The sequence below is a fragment of the Eretmochelys imbricata genome, chromosome 1 (assembly GCF_965152235.1).
Source record: "Eretmochelys imbricata isolate rEreImb1 chromosome 1, rEreImb1.hap1, whole genome shotgun sequence".
Taxonomy (NCBI): domain Eukaryota; kingdom Metazoa; phylum Chordata; order Testudines; family Cheloniidae; genus Eretmochelys; species Eretmochelys imbricata.
This window is the reverse complement of record NC_135572.1, coordinates 80,103,462-80,130,091: the sequence shown is the minus strand read 5'-3', so window position 1 is coordinate 80,130,091 and position 26,630 is coordinate 80,103,462. Positions and strand designations below refer to the sequence as shown.

The following is a 26,630-nucleotide window of genomic DNA, read 5'->3' as shown; positions in this document are numbered from 1 at the left end:
GTTCTTCTGAACACTGTATTCATTTCTGATCCATGAAATTCCCACTCCTGGAGATTTGTTTTGATTTGAAATGAAACCAAAATCTCAAAGTGAAACTCAGCTAGAACTACACAGTTTCATATCAAAATAAGATGCAGCTTTGCATTTCACACATGGTCCACATTCACTCAAAACATTAATAAATTGAAGTGGTCTTTTTTTTTTTTCTTGTTTGGTGAACTTGATCTGAATTTCAGTTTGGGAATAGAACTTGAAACTAGAATAGTTTAGGGTTTTGTTATCAACACTTCACATAGCCATAGACATAACCACATGTGATTAAGATCTATTGGCAAAATTTGGACTATTAACCGTGTTTTCCTAGAACATTTTCAAACTAGGTAATTACCTTATATGTATGGTGAACCGTGGCCACTGGGAGCTGTGGGCAGCCGTGCCTGCAGATGGTCAATGTAAACACTGTCTTGCGGCCAGCCAGCAGATTACCCTGATGGGCCGCGTGTGGCCTGTGGGCCACAGGTTGCCCACCATTCATCTAAGGCATGCACTCTCCTTTCTCCTAATTCTGAAAACCCCTTCCTTGGGGGCTGTTTGGACATAACCTGTGTGAATTTGGGCATCAGCTCTGTGAATCTGGAGGAGTGGTTAAGCAACCAATTAATTATTTTGGGAGAAAGTCAAGCTTTTGAGTTTACACAGAGCTCTTCATCGGGTCTGGGAAACTCATAGAGTTTGTACTCCGCCCAAATGGGTTCCTTCCACTTTAAATAAATGTAGCGAAGCAAACTTGTATATGGCAAATTGATGTTATATTAGTTTAATATGTTTCAGAGTGGTGAAAGTCTCTTCCTGTCGGATTGTTTTCTTTTGCCACGGCTATGATAGGATAGGGTAAGATACAGAGGGACCTAGACAAATTAGAGGATTGGGCCAAAAGAAATCTGATGAGGTTCAACAAAGACAAGTGCAGAGTCCTGCACTTAGGACAAAAGAATCCCATGCACTGTTACAGACTAGGGAACGAATGGCTAGGCAGCAGTTCTGCAGAAAGGGACCTAGGGGTTACAGTGGATGAGAAGCTGGTATGAATCAACAGTGTGCCCTTGTTGACAGGAAGGCCAATGGCATTTTGGGCTGTATAAGTAGGAACATTGCCAGCAGATCAAGGGAAGTGATCGTTCCCCTCTATTTGACACTGGTGAGGCTTCATCTGGAGTACTGTGTCCAGTTTTGGGCCCCACACTACAAGAAGGATGTGGAAAAATTGGAAAGCGTCTAGCAGAGAGCAACAAAAATGATTAGGGGACTGGAACACATGACTTTATGAGGAGAGGCTGAGGGAACTGGGATTGTTTAGTCTGCAGAAAAGAAGAAGAACTAGGGGGGATTTGATAGCTGCTTTCAACTACCTGAAAGGGGGTTCCAAAGAGGATGGCTCTAGACTGTTCTCAGTGGTAGCAGATGACGGAACAAGGAGTAATGGTCTCAAGTTGCAGTGTGGGAGGTTTAGGTTGGATATTAGGAAAAACTTTTTCACTAGGAGGGTGTTGAAGCACTGGAATGTGTTACCTCGGGAGGTGGTGGAATCTCCTTCCTTTGTGGTTTTTAAGGTCAAGCTTGACAAAGCCCTGTCTGGGATGATTTAGTTGGGGATTGGTCCTGCTTTGAGCAGGGGTTTGGACTAAATGACCTCCTGAGGTCCCTTCCAACCCTGATATTCTATGATTTTATGATTGTTATTCTATAATTAAGCTTGTACATATTTACAGACAAGTAATATGAGTAATTAACAATATATTGATTATAAGAAATTGAGATTAATTACAGTATATAAAGGAGTTCAAGATTTTCTTGCTCGTGAAAATGGGAATGAATCCAACGTCTGTTTTTCTTCCTGTAACTTACCTTGCATATTTTCCCACAATAAATACAGATTATAAATGCAGTTTCTTTTCAAGGTTAGTTACGTATTGCCATGCTTGTTGGGATGATGACCCAGTTATAAAGGTACCATTTAAAACTAGACTGAACTGGACAAATTACATTGGAATAGATTAGAAGGAACAATACTGCATTAACAGGGGAATGGCATATAGAGTTATAAATAGAATCATAAAATGATTAGGTCATCTAGTCCATCCCCTTTTCTGATGCAGAATTGCCTTTTTTTCAGTAAGCTTGCTATTGCTTTTTCCAGTGTAATTTTAGTTAGCTTCAGTGAGGAGGCTTCTCCCACTTTCTCTGGAAAATTGTTCCACAGAATTACAGATCTCAGTGTCAGGAAGCTTTTCTGATAATTAGCTTAATTTTTCTTAGCTTCCTTACTCCTCATTCTGCCATCTTGTTCCGTGCTAAATAATTATTTTTTTCTTTCTTGATATCAGATATTTATAGAGTTTTTTCTTCCATGAGCCCTCATGTAGCCAGGCTACACATTTCACATTTTAAAATCTTTCCCAATGAGTCACTTCTTCCAGATCCTTGATCCACATGCTTCTGGACTCTCCTACTTTGTCTTCAATTGTCTAGTAATAAGTTGGCTACTACTAAATCTTATATTTCAGGTGCAGACTCATCAGAGTTGTATATTTGCACACTGGCCTTGCATGTTTTTTATGCAGTATAGCATTGCAAACTCATATCTAATTTGTTGTTCACTACCACCTCCAAGTCTCTTTGGGAATTACAGCTTTTCAGATTTATGATTTTCTAATTGTATTTTTCCATATGCCTTAACTTGTACTTTTTGTTGGATCTTATTTTGTCTGTCCATATTCTTGTTCTCTCTAGGTCCCTAAATATTACTTCAGTCTTGAAAATACAAATGCTTTTTCCTAATTTTTCCATCTGTTTATATATTCCCAAGTTTCATTAAAGTTGAATAAGAATTTTATACAGTTGTAAAATCACTGCTTTATTATCTGTTTAATTTCTTAAGGTACTTTCAAAATGTTGAAGGGTAAAATTGTATGTTAATTGTAAGGCCATTTTAAAAAAAGTTTCTCTATGTAAACAGGTATTTCTGTAGGACATTCTAATTCAAAGTTATTTTAGGTATGAATCTACAGAAAAAAGAGGAATAATATGTACTACTACACTGCTGATGTCTGAAAATAGACTAAAACAAAGTGAAATTTTATTCTGCCAGCATCTTAGAAAGTAAATTATATTTTGCAATAATTACAGTTCAAAAATTCTGTTGTAAATGCTTGTCATTTATTCTTTATCACCAAACAAACAGTTCTAAATATTATCTCAAACTAGATTCTAAGGTAGAATTTTTTTGCAGGGACACTTACTTGAGTTATTTGTATCAGATTCATTTTCCAGCAAGGGTTATGGGCCATGGTTATAACTTGAATTTGAACAAATTGGCATTTATTCCTTACAAGTTAAAGAGAGGGCTTCATTCTGATCTCCCTCATATATACATCAAGAGTAACTCCATTAAAGTCTTTGGGCCAGTTTCATCCAGAAGCTGTTTTTAAAACTGCTTTGTGTTGCTATAATGGTGAACTGTATCTAGAGCGTTCTGGTGGTCCAGTTGAGATACACTGGAGCAAAAAATGTTGTGAAATCAGAATCAAGCCCAGAATATTTGCATTAGATCTTTTAGTACAACACTGGCAAAACTATCATGAGTATCTAAGTAGCCCTAAAGTAATTTATGTATTGCACTGTCAGTACATCCGTTTGATAAGTAATATATTAGCTTGCTCCTACAAGATTCTGGGCAGCTTCAACTTTCATTAAAATTGTTGAGAGCTGACGATGCTCAGTGCCTCCTAGAGTTGGGCTCTATTTGGATGTGGCAGGAAAAGAATTGAACATCAAATGGGTTAGCATTAATTTCGGTGCAGTTACCATATTTGATATTCCCCAGGGTACAATCTAGCCTGAATGCCTCTTGCACTGCTTTGCTAGTGAACAACCACCTCTCCAGGTTCTGCTCACACTCACACACACACGCACAGCCTTCAGCGTATAACTTCCTCCCAGCTACACTGTATTGAGAGCTACTAGCTAGCCACTCATAAATTACTTACAGGGCAATACCTGCATATCGTCAGTCCCATCCTTTCCCTGGAAAAGTGTGTCTTGTACTGCTAAGTATTGTCCTGGGACAGGGTAAGCTCATAGTAAGTCCGTCATTCCAACACTGGGTAATAATTATGCGCCATCCTTGTTTATCAGGTAGATGTTCCCCACACACTTTAATACAAACACACACTGTTTAAGATAAAACAGTAAGATAAGTTTATTAACTACAGAAAGAAAAATTTTAAGTGATTACACGTATATATGCATATAAGTCAGGATAGGTTACAAAAGAAATAAAAAAGATAAAAATGCAAGCCAATTCCTAGCTTTACCAAGCTAATAGCCTTAAATGCAAAAGATTTGTCTCACTGTTAGCTGCAATACTTTTCACAGGCTGCGAATCTTGCCAGCCTGGGACTACTTCTCCATTTGTTCAGTTCTTTGAGAGTCCTTGTAGTCATGAGCTGATAGATGAAAGGAGGAGAGGTGATGTGGAGGTCACTGTTGTGACGTTATTGACATTGTTGCAACCAGGGTCCTATGGTTGCACCAGGTCTTGTACAGAGGAGGTCAAGTGGAGTGTCTATGGAAAGGTTGTAGTTTGCTGTTTATGATTATGCTGTCTGTATGTGTGTATAATTTTTGTATTTAAAGTTATGAATATTGGCTATGTAATTTTATCTCAATGTGTTTGTTTCTAAGTAGCCTCAGTGAAGCATTTGGTCAGCTTCTTGATAAAGGACTATTCTCAGTAAGAGCCCAATCAAGAAACACTTAACTGACCATGGACATTGGGAGATGCCAATCCACTTCTGAGCTTTCTTGGAAACATTCAAACTAACATGTAAACAATGGCATCGTCCTGCAAAAAGCTGAGTCATTCATGGACATGTGACTTGCCCAGGTGGCTACAAACTCCATCTTGTTACTGTGACTTTGCACAGAAGAACAAAGGGGTTTCTGCCCACAAGAGAGAGAATATAAAAGACCCTGGAAGCCTCTCCATTTTGTCTTCAGCTGGCTCAAGAGATGGCCTCTCCACCCCAAAGAGATGCCTGAAAGAAACTGGAACAAAGGACAGTAACTACGGGGGTGTGAGTGATTGCTGAACCCAGACTAGGAAGGAGTCCAGTTTGTGAAAGAAGCTTATTGGAACATCTCTGGGGGAGAGATTTCATCTGTAATCAGTTTCTTAATGTATTAGCCTTAGACTTGTGTGTGTTGTTTTATTTTGCTTGGTAACTTACTTTGTTCTGTCTGTTATTACTTGGAACCACTTAAATCCCTCTTTTATATTAATAAAATCAATTTTGCTTATTAATTAACACAGAGTAAGTTATTAATACCCAAGGAAGCGAACAGCTGTGCAAATCTCTCTATCAGTGTTATAGAGAGCGGACAATTTATGCATTTACCCTATATAAGCTTTATACAGAGTAAAATGGATTTATTTGGAGTTTGGATCCCATTATGAGCTGGGTGTCTGGGTGCTAGAGACAGGAGCACTTGCTAAGCTGTTTTCAGTTAAGTCTGCAGCTTTGGGGTGCATGGTTCAGTACAGAACCAGGGTCTAAAGCAGACTGGCCTGTCTGGCTCAACTAGGCAGGGTTCTGGAAGCCCAAACTGGCAGAGAAAACGGGCTCAGAGGTGATCTCAGCACATCAGGTGGCAGTCCCAAGGGGGTCTCTGTGATCGAACCCGTCAAAACTGTCTCTTATTTTTATACCCTCTTCCTTTCTTTGAGAATTGCCTCCCTACTGGCATGTATACAAACAGTCCCTTGAGGACATGAGATTTGAACTGTATTGGAGATGAAATGTAAATTTCTTCTTTACACCTTTCAACCTCTCTGTTGCTGAAGAATGGCTGCTTAAGTAAGTGATAGCCCACTTGACTTTGTTGATGCCTATCTGCAGTTGCTAGTGTGTTTTTGTCTCTGAAAATTGGGTTTGTGGGTGTTACCCAGACTTACAATATATTTCAGTAGGAATCATATGGTAGAATCTCATAACTTCACATATAATATTGATACAACGATCTCAACAGGATAATAATATGCAGCATATTATGAGTTTTCAAATGATACTTCAAAAGGCATACTTTGTACGAAATATATTGTAACCAAGTGGTGAACGTGGGATACAGGGTGTCACACCATATTATACAGTGCTTTGAGACAACAGCGATAGATGTCTTAGAAATACCCAACATAGATATGTAATTTATATCTGCTGGAAGTAACCCCTTATTGCTACAAAGGAGCAGAAGATGAGTAAAAGTGATATTCACTTCATGGTGTGCAAGTGTGATACTTTTTTGCAGTGTCTAGGGCGAATCACTATCACCTGATTACAGCAGGAGGGAGCCCTGACTGCGCCCATGATGAGAAACTCTCCTCATCCACCTACGGTTGGCAACATAGGAACTCTGCTACGGGCTCCTCAAGGCCTGCTCTTTCTCTTTGTAGGCTAGCAATTTATTTATCTCACTTTGTTACACTTGACTGCCCAGTCCCCTATCTTCTGGACATCCACAATGTACACCAATTCACAAGACAGTTTCTACTGGCCAAGTCACTCCTCTGTGTTGGATAACCACTTGGGCCGCCATCTGCTCTTTTACAATCACAAGCTATTGTCTCTTAGCCCTTCTTCCGAGAACTCTCCTGATGTTCATTTGTCTTTGTAAATCTCCAGGCAGTAAACATAGGCTGTTTCCACAGATGTTCATTGTTCTTATGTTGACTCGTAAGCTCCGCCTCCTCACGCGATAGGTTTTATTCTCAACAGGCTTGGAACATAATATGCTATAATTTACAAACCTCTAAAATAGTTTCCTGTACAAACATTTTGCAATAACCATGACAATCCGCTACTACTTAGCTTTCAGCAGAGACCACACATGACCCTGTCGATGAAATACTGAGAAGATGGTCTGACATAAGTGTAATATTACCTGCTTGGGCATGTCTGTGTCACAGCAAAATTCTGACAAAAAATGTCATGGAGCATATGATTAGTAGAGTATTCCAAAGAGACAAAATGAAGAGGGAAGAGTGGCAATATTTCCTGTAATAGTGGAAAACCTATAAAAGTCTCATTATATTAAAGTTCCATTGATCTTTTCAGTATGATAATAAATATACATATCTGGAAAAATTGATAAAAGATTGCAGTGCAGCAGGAAAAACGGCCCAGCTATGAATAGACTAATGATGTCTGTAATATGAGCATCAAAGAAGAAGGGCAGAAAACTGTAAAAGGAATTTTGTTGAAATTTTCATCTGGAGATAAGTTTGAATATTCAAGAACAAGATCAAGATTTTCAAGATGATTGAAAACTTTGAAAGAAGATTAAATGAAGAATCAAAGAATGCATCAAGAAGTTATAATATTTCACTGAAAATTTGCTTAAAAGTGACTGGAATAAAGAAGCAAGCTCTGCAGACATGAAAGCTGATTAGGCCTCCAAAATTACTTCTCTTAAAAGTTATTCATTCCTTTAGGTTTAAATACAAATAATCTGACACATTTCATGTTGTTCCTCCCCCAAGTAACTGATGCTTCATTTTTCAAAAATGGAAACATGAGTGGTTTTTCATCCCACATCTAAACCTACATTATAATGTGAAAATTGAAGAATTTTCTAACATTTATAATCCAGTAGGGTCCTCAGAGGGGCTGAGTCATCTATCTGCTGCCCTGACAGGGAAAACCGAGAAGTCTGCTGCTTGCCAGGATTCACGATGTGACAGAGAGACTGCCGAGACTCATCAAGCCCTCAGATCGCTACCCCTTCCTACTTCTCCACGTGGGCACCAATGATACTGCCAAGAATGACCTTGAGAGGATCACTGCAGACTACGTGACTCTGGGAAGGAGGCTAAAGGAGTTTGAGGCGCAAGTGGTGTTCTCGTCTATCCTCTAGACGAGAACATCACTTGCGCCTCAAACTCCTTTATCCGCCCTGTGGAAGGAAAAGGCCTGGGTAGAGACTGTTGAATTGTGGAAGTCAACAAATGGCTATGCAGGTGGTGTCAGAGATAAGGCTTTGGATTCTTTGACCATGGGATGGTGTTCCAAGAAGGAGGCGTGCTAGGCAGAGACGGGCTCCACCTAACGAAAAGAGGGAAGAACATCTTCACAAGCAGGCTGACTAACCTAGTGAGGAGGGCTTTAAACTAGGTTCACCGGGGGAAGGAGACCAAAGCCCTGAGGTAAGTGGGGAAGTGGGATACCAGGAGGAAGCATGATCAGGAGAGCACAAGAGGGGAGGGCTCCTGCCTCATATTGAGAAAGTGGGATGATCAGTGAGTTATCTCAAGTGCCTATACACAAATGCAAGAAGCCTGGGAAACAAGCAGGGAAAACTGGAAGTCCTGGCACAGTTAAGGAATTATAATGTGATTGGAATAACAGAGACTTGGTGGGATAACTCACATGACTGGAGTACTGTCATGGATGGATATAAACTGTTCAGGAAGGACAGGCAGGGCAGACAAGGTTGGGGAGTTGCATTGTATGTAAGAGAGCATGACTGCTCAGAGCTCCGGTATGAAACTGCAGAAAAACTTGAGAGTCTCTGGATTAAGTTTAGAAGTGTGAGGAACAAGGGTGATGTCGTGGTGGGAGTCTGCTATAGACCACCAGATCAGGGGGATGAGGTGGACGAGGCTTCTTTCGGCAACTAACAGAAGTTACTAGATCACAGACCCTGGTTCTCATGGGAGACTTCAATCACCCTGATATCTGCTGGGAGAGCAAGACAGCCGTGCACAGACAATTCAAGAAGTTTTTGGAAAGTGTAGTGGGCAATTTCCTGATGCAAATGCTAGAGGAAAGAACTAGGGGAAGAGCTCTTCTTGACCTGCTGCTCACCAACTGGGAAGAATTAGTAGGGGAAGTGAAAGTGTATGGGAACCTGGGAGAAAGTGACCATGAGATGGTTGAGTTCAGGATCCTGACACAAGGAAGAAAGGAGAATAGCAGAATACAGACTCTGGACTTCAGAAAAGCAGACTTTGACTCCCTCAGAGAATTGATGAGCAGGATCCCCTAGGAGAATAACATGAGGGGGAAAGGAGTCCAGGAGAGCTGGCTGTATTTTAAAGAATCCTTATTGAGGTTGCAGGAACAAACCATCCCGATGTGTAGAAAGAATAGTAAATATGGCAGGCGACCAGCTTGGCTTAACAGTGAAGTCCTTGCTGATCTTAAGCACAAAAAAGAAGCATACAAGAAGTGGAATATTGGACAAAGACCAGGGAGGAGTATAAAAATATTGCTCAGGCATGCAGGAGTGAAATCAGGAAGGCCAAATCACACTTGGAGTTGCAGCTAGCAAGAGATGTTAAGAGTAACAAGAAGGGTTTCTTCAGGTATGTTAGCAACAAGAAGAAAGCCAAGGAAAGTGTGGGCCCCTTACTGAATGAGGGAGGCAACCTAGTGACAGAGGATGTGGAAAAAGCTAATGTACTGAATGCTTTTTTTGCCTCTGTCTTCACAAACAAGGTCAGCTCCCAGACTGCTGCACTAGGTAGCACAGCATAGGGAGGAGGTGACTAGCCCTCTGTGGAGAAAGAAGTGGTTCGGGACTATTTAGAAAAGCTGGACGAGCACAAGTCCATGGGGCTGGATGCGCTGCATCCGAGAGTGCTAAAGGAGTTGGCGGATGTGATTGCAGAGCCATGGGCCATTATCTTTGAAAACTCATGGCGATTGGCGGAGGTCCTGGACGACTGGAAAAAGGCTAATGTAGTGCCCATCTTTAAAAAAGGGAAGAAGGAGGATCCTGGGAACTACAGACCAGTCAGCCTCACCTCAGTCCCTGGAAAAATCATGGAGCAGGTCCTCAAGGAATCAGTTCTGAAGCACTTAGAGGAGAGGAAAGTGATCAGGAACAGTCAGCATGGATTCACCAAGGGCAAGGCATGCCTGACTAATCTAATTGCCTTCTATGACGAGATAACTGGCTCTGTGGATGAGGGGAAAGCAGTGGACGTGTTATTCCTTGACTTTAGCAAAGCTTTTGACACGGTCTCCCACAGTATTCTTGCCAGCAGGTTAAAGAAGTATGGGCTGGATGAATGGACTATAAGGCAGATAGAAAGCTGGCTAGATCATGGGGCTCAGTGGGTAGTGATCAATGGCTCCATGTCTAGTGGGCAGCCGATATCAAGCGGAGTGCCCTAAGGGTCGGTCCTGGGGCCAGTTTTTTTCAATATCTTCATTAATGATCTGGAGGATGGTGTGGATTGAACCCTCAGCAAGTTTGCAGATGACACTAAACTGGGAGGAGTAGTAGATACGCTGGAGGGTAGGGATAAGATACAGAGGGACCTAGACAAATTAGAGGATTGGGCCAAAAGAAATCTGATGAAGTTCAACAAGGACAAGTGCAGAGTCCTGCAGTTAGGACGGAAGAATCCCATGCACTGCTACAGACTAGGGACCGAATGGCTCAGCAGCAGTTCTGCAGAAAAGGACCTAGGGGTTACAGTGGACGAGAAGCTGGATATAAGTCAACAGTGTGCCCTTGTTGCCAAGAAGTCTAACAGCATTTCGGGCTGTATAAGTAGGAGCATTGCCAGCAGATTGAAGGACGTGATCGTTCCCCTCTATTCGATGTTGGTGCGGCCTCATCTGGAGTACTGTGTCCAGTTTTGGGCCCAGGCTACAAGAAGGATGTGGAAAAATTGGAAAGCATCCAGCAGAGGGCAACAAAAATGATTAGGGGACTGGAGCACATGACTTATGAGGAGCGTCTGAGGGAACTGGGATTGTTTAGTCTGCAGAAGAGAAGAATGAGGGGGGATTTGATAACTGCTTTCAACTACCTGAAAGGGGGTTCCAAAGAGGATGGCTCTAGACTGTTCTCAGTGGTAGCAGATGACAGAACAAGGAGTAATGGTCTCAAGTTGCAGTGTGGGAGGTTTAGGTTGGATATTAGGAAAAACTTTTTCACTAGGAGGGTGTTGAAACACTGGAATGTGTTACCTCGGGAGGTGGTGGAATCTCCTTCCTTTGTGGTTTTTAAGGTCAGGCTTGACAAAGCCCTGTTTGGGATGATTTAGTTGGGGATTGGTCCTGCTTTGAGCAGGGGGTTGGACTAGATGATCTCTGAGGTCCCTTCCAACCCTGATATTCTATGATTTATGTGCCAGACTTAAAGCATGTGGGTATATACATTGATTTCAATGAAAATATTTGCATACCTTGCTGAATCCATACTAAAAGACTAAACAAGTTGCAAGGTAGTTGAGATTAAGTCCTGAGTGCTCAGCACTAATTACTTGGGTTTACGCACTTACTATAGCACCATTGGGCCGTCTGTGGGATTAAGTGCAAAACATTTAAAGAAGGAGAATGTACCATGAAGCTAAAAAAATGTAACAGTGGCATATTTAAAATTCAAATATCTCAATCTGTGAAGATTAATTGAACACATTGTCCTTTTGGTACGAGATTGCTGCAAAAGTTTGAAGACAACTGCAGATTCTTTGGATTTCAATCAGTCATGAGCATACAGGACTCAGAATAACAGTAAGCATAATAATATTTTTAAAATATCTCACAAACAATGAATTAAGAACTGAAGAGTCCATATGCATTTTAAAAACCAGATCTGCATTACTAGTAATGTGATATTTAAGTCTAATAGGAAGAAACTGAAGCATGTGTTTAGACAACAACTTGCTGTCTGATCAAAAATTCTTTACCTTTTACTGGGGTTGGCTGGAGCTCTTCAGGAAAATTGAATGGATGGGAAGAGAAAAGAGTATTGAAATCAATGAAAAGGAACTGAGGTGTCTCTATTTTCCTTTAATTTTGAGACATGAAAATATGTATATATATATTTGACTGTTCACTCTGAAGTGTACTGTTTTATAACGTGATTTTTTAAAATTTTAAATTGTATGCAAGTACTAAAAAGTGGGTTTTTTAAAATGTGTCATTGTAAATAGATATCCTACATACTTTAGGACTTTGTAACAGCTGTCTCAATTAGAGCTTTCTCTGTGTTATGCAGGTAGAATATTTGTTGCTGTGGCTTGAAGGAAAATCTTCAGGGGGAAAATTTTATCCTTTTATCTTTTCAGTTTATACAATCCCATTTTGCCCTTTTCATAAAGATATTTCAAAACCCAGTTGTTACTTATCCATGAAACAGTGCCTTTGGTATTCTCATATATAGTTCAAAGGGAGGCTCGAACACACATGCTGAGTACGCATTTGTGCTAAAAGATCTTTGCTCTCACAGGAAGCCATATTATTACAACATATACAGAAAATTCTCGGATAAGGATCCAATCCTGTACCCCCTGAAGTCCATGGGAGTTGAGTTTAGCTATTGGCTTCTGTATGAGCGGATTAGGGTAGGAGTCTGAATGCGCCTTAATGGTAAAACGCTTTGTGTAGGTTGGAATGGTGAATCTATTAATGAAGTCAAATTAGAATAATAGAAATCATAGATGGAAAGCTCTATTCGTTTATGTACGTTTCCCTGCCAGAGCAAAATTTCTTCTTGTGTCACATTCACAAGTATCTTAGTCAGTCTACTTCTCAGTAAGGTTTAGTTTACACTGCAAAGTTTTTTCCAGAATAGCTGTGCTGGCTAGGTGTGTGGGAAAAAGTCATACCACTGGCCAACATAGCTATGCCAGCAAAAACCCTGGTGCCGATGCAACTATACAGACATAAGAGTGCTTTTGTTGGCTTAGATCAGTGGTCTCCAAACTGTGGGGCATGCCCCCCTAACTGGGCTTGGAGGAACGTTTTGGGGGGGTGCACTTGGCCCTGGGCCAGCTCCCACAAAGGGTAGAGAAAGAGGACCACCCAGCCCTGCTCTCTCCCCACCCAGCTCCAGCCACAGCTCCGCTCTGCCCCCTGCTTCATCCCCAGCCCAGTTCCAGCCACAGCTCTGCCCTGGACCCTGTTCTGCCCCCAGCCCAGCTTGGGCCCCAGTCACAGCTCCATTCTGCGCTCCATCCCCACCAGCCCAGCTCTTTCCTCATTTCCTCTCCACCCCCAGGCCAGCTCCACCTCTCGTCCCAGCTCCTCCCGCATCCCCAGTTCTGTCCCCAGCTCTGTAGTCAGCCCAAGCTCCTCTGCTGAGCCAGCTGTGCAGTAATTGAATGGGGACATGGACTGATTCCACTACTGGTAACGAATGGAAAAGTTTGAGCACCATTGGCTTAGATAATAATGTTTGGGGAGGTGGTTTAGCTATACAGACAGAACTCCTTCTGTGGGCTTCCGCTGCATCTCCACTAAAAGGCTCTTTCAGTTGGTGTGGCTATAGCAGTGTAGCTATTCTTTCAAAGACTCCGTAGTCTAGACAAGCTGTGACTCTTACGACCAGGACTCTACCTTAGGATACCATTACGTAGTTGAATCAAATTTATTGTTAAAAATGTTGCTTATGTTCAGTGTATATTTTCTTTTGCTCATGTTCATCACCTTTTCTTCATATATTTCTCATGGGACTACAATAAACACCTCCCTTGTTTTACTCTTAAAACCAATCAGATATTTGAAGTTTGTCAAATCACCTCAAGTTTTTTCACACAAGCTATGTATATTTAGGTACATTGTGGTTTTTGTTTTTTCTTGGTCACTCCTCTTGAATCCTTTCATTCTTTTTATTCTGTTCTCAATTCTCTCCAGTTTGTCAAAATCCTATATCAGGGCATTCAAAAGTATATACAATATTCCAAATATGGTGAAATAAAGACTATGGAATCTGGCCTCATCCAATATGCAAGTAAGGAGATCGCAGATGAGAGACCTTCAGTGCAATGAGGTCTCGGGGATAGAGCACTGAACCAGGACTTGGGAGACCTAAGTTCTTCCACTGGCCTGGTGGGCTACTCTGGACAAGTCACTTCACCTTTCTGTGTTTCAGGTCAGAATAAAGATAGTGACCACCTTGTAAAGGGCTTTGAGATCTACCAATAAAATATGCTATCTAAGAAATAGGTATTATTTCTAAAGAGCCCTGCTTCATTAAGGACTATAAAATATGTTGCTTTATTGTAATTTTTCTATTTGTTCTTGAATATGCAAGAAAATTACCACTCATACATGGAAAGAAGACCTGACACTCACCGTGTCTACAGCTCTAGTTGTTAAAAATTGAGGATGATTTTTCAAAAGTATGCACCATAGCTCGATCAAATTTAAAACCAATTTACCCTCAAAGGTTCTTCTCAGCAACAGTCAAATTTCCTTCCACAGCTGTTTCAAAAATAGTCATGAGAGATTTTTTTTTATACTTAGAGAAGTGTTCTGTTTATTTGCTCTCTCTCTCTTGCTCAGAAATGGTTAGGCAAATTTTGATTAAACAACAAAAAGGTCACCTTCGTGTGGAAATCAAACATAAAAAAATTCAGCATGGGGGTAAAAGCTTTAGCACGTGATGTGTGACTGCACATACAAGAAGAAGACGGTGTATGTTGAATTGCAACATTTTTGCTCAATGAAAGTGCTCCCTTCCACTGTAGGGTGCTAGACTGGACCTCAGAAGACCAGGGTTCAATTCCTGCCTCTGCCCTGATCTGCTGGGTGACTGTACACAAGTCACAATCCTCCCTGTGCTTCAGTTTCCACATCTGTAAAATGGGAATAATGATACTTCCCTCCTTTGTAAAGCCTTTTGAGATCTACTGACGAAAATCAGTAGACAAAAGATAGGTGGTAGTTAATAGTATTTATTATTATAGATGAAAGAAGCTGCACAGAATGCAACTCTGGGTCTGTTGTTTATTTGCGAAGCTGTCCACACAGTGAACATCAAAACAGGGGCAGTGAGAGGCCTGAACTGATGGCACTGATAAATAAATCTGTCTCTCTTTAGGATCAATTGGTTTATCAATTCCAGAGAACAGATCTTTTGATTAGGAACATGTAGGGTCAGGTTTGACAGTATCCCCTATTTAGGACTACACGTCTGCTGCATTTTGAAATTAACATTTTTAGCTAGGTAGATTATCTGAATCCATCTCGGAGAGTGGGGAAGCAAAAAGGGGTGTTAGATTAGCTCATGTCACTTGCAGTCTGTGCTATGTGGAGAGTGGGGGAGGAACTGAAGCCAGATGGTACAGCCCACAAACTGGGTGAGGCCAGCCAGGGAAGGAGTGTGGCCTGAAAGATGTGCTGGTTCAGTACATCTCCTTGGTGACCTCTTGTTGGGGTCTTATTGAACCTGACCATAATAAATTAAGGCTGTCCTCCTCATGTGTTGGCAGTACAGCATCCTGGCGCACTCAGGTGTGAATGCTCCACCTGGCATGGTTGTCCATGGAGAAACAAAAGGGAATATGATTTGCACCCCCTATCTCTGTAGGGATGAATCAAGGCCATTGTCCTTAGACGATTATACACTGTATGCAAACCTTGGCAATTACATTCTGTTTCCTGAATGGTTTTGAACATACTGCAGAATTAATGCTTGTTAGAGCAGGAGAGCATAAGTTTGAAAGATCAGCTGTATATGTGAATATTGGGGTAAACATTTCATTTTTACTTATGATATACAGATTAGATCTGCTTGGGAGGTAGCAGACCATGTCCCAAGTTAACCGGTTAGTTTTAAGTGAAAAAAGAAATGATTTGGGAGAAGTCTGTTTCTGTGATTATTCCCAGTCCAAATTATACATGATCCAAAAGCCAGAACTGTTCACTATGCTCATTCTTCAGACCACAGTTCAAAAGGGAGAACTTACATCTTAAGAAATATGATTTTAGGCAACAAATGGAGGGGGGAGTCATGAAAATTTAGTTAAATGTGTTAAATGATACATGAACTAGTCAGGTTTCCATGATTTATCAGTTTTAAACTTTGAAGACTCTGGTTAGCTTGTATTTTTAAAACTAATGAGTTTATCACAGCCAGTGGGAAAAATGGTTAAAGTATATCAGCTGTAAATTGGTACAAAGCACTAAAAGGGACATTAACCTCTAATCAGATTCTAACAGTTCATTAAACCTGCCTTTTCTGAATCGCTCTTTGTCTGTTTTTTTCACCCCCTTCTGCTTGTGCCTCCTGCACAAGAAAGTCTCTTCCCCTTTTCATTTGGGTTAGACCTCCTTAGGGATGTGAAGTAGGGATCATCTCATCCTTCTTTATCTACAAACTAAACAGCCTAAGGGATGCTTTATTATGCTATATTCCTGATCTTGCTGTAAAACTCAAAACTGTGCTTCTTATAAATCATGAAAGGGAAGGGACTTCCTAGCTAGTGGAATAAAAGCGTTAGAGAGCTTGGAATGCCATGCTGGCTGCCTTTGCTGCTCCACCCTAAACCACATCCAAACCACTGAAGTTAAGTGACGCCCTAGCACATGAGATCAATTCCTGATAAGTAAACAATACACCACCCTTGCTGGGAAGAGGAATTTTAAGTCTGGAACAATTTCACTGAGTTATTTTGTTGGTATGGTAGTCCCTTCCCCTCAACCCCTGATAAAAATCAAGGTATCCAAATAAAAGAAATTAAATTAAAGCATTATATTTTTAATTTTCTTTGTCTTCATTGTATCCAGTATTTTTAAGCTTGCCACGCTATGGAGAGAGATTTTACTAGGGAACAGCTGAACAACTTAGCTTGCCTTTTAAAAGTCAGTTATTTTGTCTGAAACTGTAATTTATTGTAGTATCTAAGATTATTATTAAAATATTAGAGGAAGTTTTGTTCAGCTTGTTGACTTTGGTGCTGTCATAAATATAAAGGGAAGGGTAACCACCGTTCTGTATACAGTGCTATAAAATCCCTCCTGGCCAGAGGCAAAATCCTTTCACCTGTAAAGGGTTAAAAAGCTAAGATAACCTCGCTGGCACCTGACCCAAAATGACCAATGAGGGGACAAGATACTTTCAAATCTGGAGGGGGTGGAACAAAGGGTTTGTCTGTCTGTCTGTGATGCTTTTGCTGGGAACATATCAGGAGTGCAGCCTTACAACTCCTGTTAAATTAGTAAGTAATCTAGCTAGAAATGCGTTAGATTTCCTTTTATTTAATAGCTGCTAAATAAGCTGTGCTGGATGGAATGTATATTCCTGTTTTTGTGTCTTTTTGTAACTTAAGGTTTTGCCTAGAGGGATTCTCTATGTTTTGAATCTGATTACCCTGTAAGGTATTTACCATCCTGTTTTTACAGAGGTGATTCTTTTACCTTTTCTTTAATTAAAATTCTTCTTTTAAGAACCTGATTGATTTTTCATTATTCTTAAGATCCAAGGGTTTGGGTAGGTGTTCACTTGTACAAATTGGTGAGGATTCTTATCAAGCCTTCCCCAGGAAAGGGGGTGTAGGGCTTGGGAGGATATTTTGGTGAAAGACGTCTCCAAGTGGGCTCTTTCCCTGTTCTTTGTTTAAAACACTTGGTGGTGGTAGCATAGGGTTCAAGGACAAGGCAAAGTTTGTACCTTGGGGAAGTTTTTAACCTAAGCTGGTAAGAATAAGCTTAGGGGGTCTTTCGTGCAGGTCTGCACATCTGTACCCTAGAGTTCAGAGTGGGGAAGGAACGTTGACATGGTGGCAGAGCAGTGGGATCATTCTGAACCAGAGATCATTTTGAATCAGAAGCACAGCAGGATTTTAAAGGGTTTTGTAAAAGAGGATTGCAGCTGAAGATTCTGTCTCTCTGCCTGTGGGACTGAGCAGCAGGCATAACAAAAGGATTTTTCTGTATGCTGAGAACAGCTATCAGAGAAAAAGGTATCAGGTTTACACCTGAGAGTTAGTTAAAAACAAAGAAGTTAGGATGACAGACTGCACTGTTCAACAGAAGCTGGAATTAGCCAGATTTGACACTGAGGAAAAACAAAAGGAACATGAAAGATGGGTAGAACTCAAACAGATGGAGATGGATGCACAAGTAGCCAAAGAAAAAGAAATGGAGGCTGCCCACAGGAGAGAAATGGAGGCAAAGGAAAAAGAGAGGAAGCATGCACTAGAGATGAAGAAGGCAAAGGCCCAGCAGAATATACCGAATAACCCTAACAATCCTTCCCCAACAATCCACAAATGGGAGCGACTATGTTCACAATATGAGGAATCCAAGGATATTGCTGAGTATTTTCTCACCTTTGAGAGACTGTGCACAGTCCATCAAATTCCTGAAGCTCACAAGATGACCACATTGCTCGCAAAATTGACTGGAAGAGCTCTGGACATATTCAATAAGATGCCTATTGAGGAGGCTTCTGACTATGGTAAACTTAAGAATTTGGTTCTAAACAATTTCAAGTTACACCTGAAACTTATAGAGTAAAATTTAGAGCCCTTAAGAGAGGGCCTTGACTAAGTAATGTGGCTTATGTAAACCAGATGAAGGATCTGTTAGATAAATGGGTCAAAGGAAGTGGTGTAACTAGTTTTGAAGGAATGTGTGATTTGATGATACAGGAGCAATTCCTGAACAAGTCCAAGGAGGAAATAAAACAGTGTTTTTGGGATAAGAAAATGGACTCAGCAGAAAGTCTTTTTTCTTATGGTGATCAATACGAGCAGTCCCAGACCGCCAGAGAGGCGGGGCAAACTGGAACAAAATGGGTGGAAGGAGGAGAGAGGAACAGCCCTGGTCTCATTTGGAGCAGATACCAGAAGGGACACCCTCAGACCACACCCTACTACCGAGGGCAGCCCAAGGCCCCACTACACCCCAAGGAACACTCCAGACACCTTATCGTCCCGCCACACCATTCTCCAGCAACCCACCTCACCCCAGTGACCCGTCAGCTGGACGATGTTTTAAATGTAACGAGCTGGGGCATGTAAAGGCCAACTGCCCCAAGAACCCCAACAGATTACAGTTCATTGCACTGGAATCACACCAGAGGTCCTCAGGCCCAGATACCTCCCAAATACCCTCAGAGCGGAGGGAAACTGTGAGTGTGGGCGGGAAGAAGGTCATCATGTGGAGGGACACGGGACAAGAAGTGTCGGCTATCCATGCTTCCTTAGTGGACCCCAATTGAATTGACCCAGAGATCCAAGTGACGATTCAACCCTTCAAGTCAAACTCTTTTGACTTGCCTACAGCCAAGTTGCTGGTCCAGTACAAGGGCTGGTCAGGAATGTGGACTTTTGCAGCCTATGATGATTATCCCATCCCCATGCTGCTGGGGGAAGACTTGGCCAATCATGTGAAGCTAGCCAAGAGGGTGGAAATGGTCACCTGCAGCCAGGCTAAGGAAACTGTCACACCTAGCTCTATTCTGAGGACCCGGTCAGAGGTGATGGAACCAGATCCCATGCCAATGTCTGCAACAGCAGTAGTGGATCCAGTCACAGAGACCCAGACAGAGCCAGTCTCAGAACCTGCACCGGTGGAACAAGCAGCACCAGAAACATTGCCAGCATTGAATCCAGTACTTGCAACCCCAACAACAGAGGGCCCCACTGAACCAGCATGGGCAGCAGCCGATAACCCTACACAAGAGGCTCAGCCGGAACCTGAACCCCAACATAGTGCACCAGTGGAAAGCGGTTCACAGTCAATGGAAACAGCCCCATCACCAGCATCACTTCCAGAGGGACCAAGCCCAGGTCCACAATCCAATGAGGAACTGATGTCTCCAGCATCAAGTGAACAGTTCCAGACCGAACAGGAAGCACATGAAAGCCTCCAGAGAGCTTGGACAGCAGCAAGGAGCAACCCACCGCCTCTCAGCTCTTCTAATCGATCCGGGTTTGTTGTAGAAACAGGACTTTTATACAAGGAAACTTTCTGGTGGACACCAGGTAGACTGGCATCCTCAGAGACAGTTGGTAGTTCCAACTAAGTCCTGGGTAAAGCTATTAAGCTTAGCCCACGATCATCCTAGTGGCCATGCTGGGGTGAACAGGACCAAAGACCGTTTGGGGAGGTCATTCCACTGGGAGGGAACGGGCAAGGATGTTTCTACCTATGTCCGGTCTTGTGAGGTATGCCAAAAAGTGGGAAAACCCCAAGACCAGGTCAAAGCCCCTCTCCAGCCACTCCCCATCATTGAAGTTCCATTTCAGCGAGTAGCTGTGGATATTCTGGGTCCTTTTCCGAAAAAGACACCCAGAGGAAAGCAGTACATACTGACTTTCATGGATTTTGCCACCTGATGGCCGGAAGCAGTAGCTCTAAGCAACACCAGGGCTAAAAGTGTGTGCCAGGCACTAGGAGACATTTTTGCCAGGGTAGGTTGACCCTCTGACATGCTCACAGATGCAGGAACTAATTTCCTGGCAGGAACTATGGAAAGTCTTTGGGAAGCTCTTGGGGTGAACCACTTGGTTGCCACCCCTTACCATCATCAAACAAATGGCCTGGAGAAGTTTAATGGAACTTTGGGTGCCATGATACATAAATTCGTAAATGAGCACTCCAATGATTGGGACCTAGTGTTGCAGCAGTTGCTCTTTGCCTACAGAGCTGTACCATATCCTAGTTTAGGGTTTTCACCATTTGAACTTGTATATGGCCATGAGGTTAAGGGGCCATTACAGTTGATGAAGCAGCTATGGGAGGGGTTTATACCTTCTCCAGGAACTAACATTCTGGACTTGGTAACCAACCTACAAAACATCCTCTGAATCTCTTTAGCCCTTGCTAAAGAAAACCTACAGGATTCTCAAAAAGAGCAAAAAGCCTGGTATGATAAACATGCCAGAGAGCGTTCCTTCAAAGTAGGGGACCAGGTCATGGTCTTAAAGGCGCTCCAGGCCCATATAATGGAAGCGTCGTGGGAAGGGCCATTCACGGTCCAAGAGCGCCTGGGAGCTGTTAAGTATCTCATAGCATTCCCCACCTCCAACCAAAAGCCTAAGGTGTACCATATTAATTTCCTAAGCCCTTTTATTCCAGAGAATTAAAGGTTTGTCAGTTTACAGCCCAGGGAGAAAATGATGCTGAGTGGCCTGAAGGTGTTTACTACGAAGGGAAAAGTGCTGGTGGCATAGAAGAGGTAAACATCTCCATGACCCTTGGGCGTATGCAGAGACAGCAGATCAAGGAGTTGTGCACTAGCTACACGTCAACATTCTCAGCCACCCCAGGACTGACTGAACGGGCATACTACTCCATTGACACAGGTAATGTTCACCCAATTACAGCCCGACCTTACGGGGTGTCTCCTCAAGCTAAAACTGCTGTAGAACGGGAGATCCTGGATATGCTACAGATGGGTGTAATCCACTCTTCCGGGAGTGCCTGTACATCTCCAGTGGTTCTAGTTCCCAAACCAGATGGGGAGATACGTTTTTTTGTGGACTACCATAAGCTAAATGCTGTAACTCACCCAAACAACTATCCAATGCCACGCACAGATGAACTATTGGAGAAACTGGGTCGGTCCCAGTTCATCTCTACCTTGGACTTAACCAAGGGGTACTGGCAGGTACCGCTAGATGAATCCGCCAAGGAAAGGTCAGCCTTCACCACACATGTCGGGCTGTATGAATTTAATGTACTCCCTTTTGGGCTGCGGAATGCACCCGCCACCTTCCAAAGACTTGTAGATGGTCTCCTAGGGGGATTAGGAGAATATATAGTCTCCTACCTTGACGATGTGGCCATATTTTCGGATTCCTGAGCAGAACACCTGGAACATCTAAAAAAAGTCTTTGAGCGCATAAAGGAGGCAGGACTAACTATTAAGGCTAAGAAGTGTCAAATAGGCCTAAACAGAGTGACTTATCTTGGACACCAGGTGGGTCAAGGAACTATCAACCCCCTACAGGCCAAAGTGGATGCTATCTAAAAGTAGCCTGTCCCAAAGTCAAAGAAACAGGTCCAATCCTTCTTCGGCTTGGACAGATATTACAGACGATTTGTACCGCAATACAGCCAAATCGCCGCCCCACTGATAGACCTAACCAAAAAGAAACAGCCAAATGCTGTTCAGTGGACCGAAGAGTGTCAGAAGGCCTTTAACCAGCTTAAAGCTACACTCAAGTCTGACCCTGTGCTAAGGGCCCTAGACTTTGACAAACCGTTCCTAGTAATCACAGATGCATCCGAGTGTGGTGTGGGAGCAGTCTTAATGCAGGAAGGACCGGATCAAGAGTTCCATCCTGTCAGCTTCTTGCTGAGAAACACGTCTGAGAAGGAAAGCCACTGGTCAATCAGTGAAAAGGAATGTTATGCCATTGTCTAGGCTCTGGAAAAGCTATGCCCATACGTTTGGGGATGGCGTTTCCACCTGCAAACCGACCATGCTGCGCTACAGTGGCTTCATACCGCCAAGGGAAATAACAAAAAACGTATTCGGTGGAGTTTAGCTCTCCAAGATTTTGATTTCGACATCCAACACATCTCAGGAGCTTCTAACAAAGTGGCTGATTCACTCTCCCGTGAAAGTTTCCCAGAATCAACCAGTTAAAATTGTCCTTGAGATGTGGAAAATATTGTTAGTCTTTATACAGTCAGTAGTATATTTAGAGATGCATGTATCTTATTAACTCTGTTTTCTCCTAGAGCTCCAGGAAGAAATCACAGCCAGTGTTTCACCCTATCTGTGATTTTGGGGGCGTGTCATAAATATAAATGGAAGGGTAACCACCTTTCTGTATACAGTCTGGAGTGGGGGGAAACAAAGGGTTTGACTGTCTGTGTGATGCTTTTGCAGGGAGCAGATGAGGAATGCAGCCTTACAACTCCTGTTAAGTTAGTAAGTAATCTAGCTAGAAATGTGTTAGATTTCCTTTTGTTTAATGGCTGCTAAATAAGCTGTGCTGGATGGAATGTATATTCCTGTTTTTGTGTCTTTTTGTAACTTAAGGTTTTGCCTAGAGGGATTCTCTATGTTTTGAATCTGATTACCCTGTAAGGTATTTACCATCCTGTTTTTACAGAGGTGATTCTTTTACCTTTTCTTTAATTAAAATTCTTCTTTTAAGAACCTGATTGATTTTTTTATTATTCTTAAGATCCAAGGGTTTGGGTCTGTGTTCACCTTTACCAATTGGTGAGGATTCTTATCAAACCTTCCCAAGGAAAGGGGGTGTAGGGCTTGGGGGGATATTTTGGGGGAAGACGTCTCCAAGTGGGCTCTTTCCCTGTTCTTTGTTTAAAACGCTTGGTGGTGGCAGCATAGGGTTCAAGGACAAGGCAAAGTTTGTACCTTGAGGAAGTTTTTAACCTAAGCTGGTAAGAATAAGCTTAGGGGGTCTTTCATGCAGGCCCCCACATCTGTACCCTAGAGTTCAGAGTGGGGAAGGGACATTGACAGGTGCACATGGCAGCATTTTATGTATAATCAATTTCAGTGTCCCCCCCCACCACCCTTTTCCTGCAAGCTGCTACACACAGTGCCCCACTTAAGACAGTATGGCCCTAAATGGGCTAATTGGTCTGCCCCTGGGGAGTATCTTGAGAACTGAGATGTTAGTTTTCCTGTTTTCAGGCTTGTACACATTACCACTTATGTCGGTATAGCTTATGTCATTGAGGGGTATGAATAAGCCACCCCCCCAAGCGATGATGATGTAAGTTATACTGACCTTAGCACCAGTGTGGACAGCGCTATGTCAGAGACGGAGCTTCGCATAATGACATAGCTGCTGCCTTTTGCCAAGGTGGTTTTATTATGCCAGCAGGAGAGCTGTCCCGTCAGCACAGAGCACTTCACCAGATAGTCTGAGTTTTCCTCTTTTACTGTGAGTTATTTATGCAGCAACAGGGGAGGTAGAAATGTTTTTAAGAACTGACTACTAGTATTCTCATGAAAACTGAGACTCTTGGGCAGGTGTAGTCCTTAAAATGCTTTTAAAGATATTTTCCTGGTTTTTATTTTTTGCTTTTTTTTAATTGATCAAATTCCATGCTCATAAGTGATCTCTTAAGATCAGTTTCCTAGTCAGGTCCATTTCCCAAAAAACTTCACAAAGGTAATCATGTGATCAAAGTAGCTGTGCCTTTCTGGAGTTGTCGACACTCCCGCCCATCCTGGAGGGACACTCTACTTGGGTTAGCACCAATTTTCACACCTTTCAATTTGTAAAATGAAAAGAAATTGTGTGAAGAAATATAGTAGTGAACACATGCTTTCAAAATAAATAAATGCACTGGAGAGTATTATACTGATGTGCTGCCCGCCGAATAATATAAGGAAGACTTCCCATTAGCTTGTCGTTACTGAGGAGGTAGACTAGTGGTTACAGTAGGGGCGTGGATTCATGACTTAAGAATTCTGTTCCAGAGTCTGTCCCTTATTTGTTGGGTTACCTTGAGAAGTCACTTTTCACCTGTGTGTGCCTTTGTTGTCCACTTGGTAAAATAGTTGTAGCAATATTTATATTTCTGTAGCTAAGATGGATTGTACCTAACCCTCAGTGATATAGAAGAGGATGGAAGAATTGCCTTCATCCACCTCATTGTATTCATTGGTACAGCTTTTTTTACCCACTGCTTTTTTTACCCACAGGCCAGTGTAGTGCCTATTTGTAAAAGTAGTTGAGATACCCATTTGAAAAGTGCAGAGTATTACTCGTGAAGTTTTGTCCCTGAACTTAACGTTGCTGTCCTGTCACTCCAAAGAACACCATTATTTTATTTTGTTACATTAAAAATAGCTTAGCATGAAAACAAGGTATTTGGGAATACAGTTACTCAGTTATTTGTGGACTCCCCCTCTCCTCCCATCAGATCTAGGGCTTGTCTACACATGAAGTTATTCTGAAATAGCTATTCAGAAATTGCTCTTCCTGAATAATTGCTCTTCCATGTGTGGACACAAGGCTGCCAATTCTAACCCTAAAGTTTTCAATAGTAGCAAAGAGGAAGTGTGTGTGTGTGTGTGTGTGTATTAATATATATATATATGTAGTAATTATTTGAGTTACCATAGTGCCTAGGACAGGGATTTCCAAATTTGTCTCACGGCTTGTTCAGGGTAAGCCCCTAGCGGGCCGCAAGACGCTCTGTTTACCTGAGCGTCCGCAGGTATGGCCGCTCGCAGCTCTCATTGGCTGGGAACGGTGAACTGCAGCCACTGGGAGCTGCGAGCAGCCTTATCTGCGGATATGCAGGTAAACAAAGCGTCTCGCGGCCCGCCAGGGACTTACCCTGAACAAGCCACAAACCAAGTTTGGGAACCCCTGGCCTAGGAGATCTAGTTAATGACCAGCGCCCCATTATGCTTGGTGCTGTATAAACACAGAACAAAAAGAGGGTCCTTGGAATGTATAAGACAAGAGACAACAGATGGGTACAGGCAGACGGGTGGGGAGTACAAGCAAACAATGAGACAGTATTGGTCAGTATGATGGCAGTAGTCTCAGCCCAACAGCCTTACTATTATCAAATTTTTTTGTAGGCATCATCGCAAAAGAGAGTTTTGAGGAGGGTTTTGAAGCTGGATAATGAGTTAGTTTTGTGGATATTTATGGGGAGTTCCTCTCAAGTATGTGGGACAGCATGGGATAAAGCACAAAGGTGCTTGTTTGAAAATGTAACAAGTGGGTGAGGGAGGCTGGCATGAGTAGTGGATTGGAGGTGGTCATTGATAGTTTAGCAGTGAATGAGAGATGATACATATATATCTGCTTCAAATGAAGAAATCAGAAAATTATTACCTGCTGTACCACACAGATTTAGTTTCTTTACATATAGGTAATTGATAGGAGAGTTGACAGTATTTTAAATATAATTAACAAGTTGATGGTAACTATGTACCAAATAACATTAATTCCCAAACTTTTGTGAGTGTTCATGTTAGGGATTTAGCAAATTGGTGGTCCAGCATTCTCATTTTAATAAACTTATAGCAAAAACCAGCTAACTGGTACTGCATCAGCAGCATTGTAGGTGAACTGAGCCAAACATTTTTTTCATTTAAGTTGACCTTTGATTCTCTTTTTATCCCCTTCCTTAGGACATCAACGCCTTTGAGAACAGAATGTTAATGCTGGATGGGATGCCGGCAGTCAGAGTCAAAACAGAATTGTTGGAATCTGAACAAGGGGTAAGTAGGGGTTTCCAGACAAATCCCCCCTTTCTTCTTCAGCGTCTTGGTAATTGTTTCCAGACTTTCCAGTGGACAGCTTCTCCCCTGCATGGTGTGCTCTTCTCTCTGTTGTCTTCCTGAGGCTAGTTCTCTGTCAACTGCCAAACTCATCCACTGGGAGTGGAGAGCAATCTGTACTCTAAGAAGATATATTGAAAGTTTTTGGAACTATGTGGATCCTTATTTGGGTTTAGCTTGACACTGATGATGGTGATAGGATACTGTCTTATTATGGCAGTCCTTATATGAGTATCCAGTAGCATTGAGGAGTGCAAAAGGATTCAAATATTGCAGAACAACGTAACCTTCTGTAGACAGATGCCCTCATTAGGCAGCAGATATAATAGAAGGGGTAATTTTGTTGATTTAGAGATGACTGTTAGCTGCCAACACTTCAGCCTGTGTTTTTCCAGCTCCTCTCCCAATGGCTTCATTTAGATTTTGAACAATATGGGGGAGATGACTGAGCTTTATGGGGCCCACTTTGAAGGATTTTGAAGTGGAAGAACAGTTGCCTAAAATGTCCTCCCAGCTTCATTCTGAGAGGAAAGACCCCATTTAAGGGAATTCTGATTCATCTGTGCAACTTCTTAAAGGTGATACAGGAG

General features: G+C 42.2%; 1 protein-coding gene across 1 annotated transcript in view; it reads left to right on the top strand.

Moving 5' to 3' along the window:
- KLF12 (KLF transcription factor 12) overlaps positions 1–26,630 on the top strand; it is a 362,353-nt gene that overhangs the window by 139,153 nt on the left and 196,570 nt on the right. Inside the window, exon 3 of the mRNA XM_077806931.1 lies at positions 25,891–25,980. Coding sequence (XP_077663057.1) covers positions 25,891–25,980 — 90 coding nt within the window. The remainder of the gene's footprint in view (positions 1–25,890; positions 25,981–26,630) is intronic.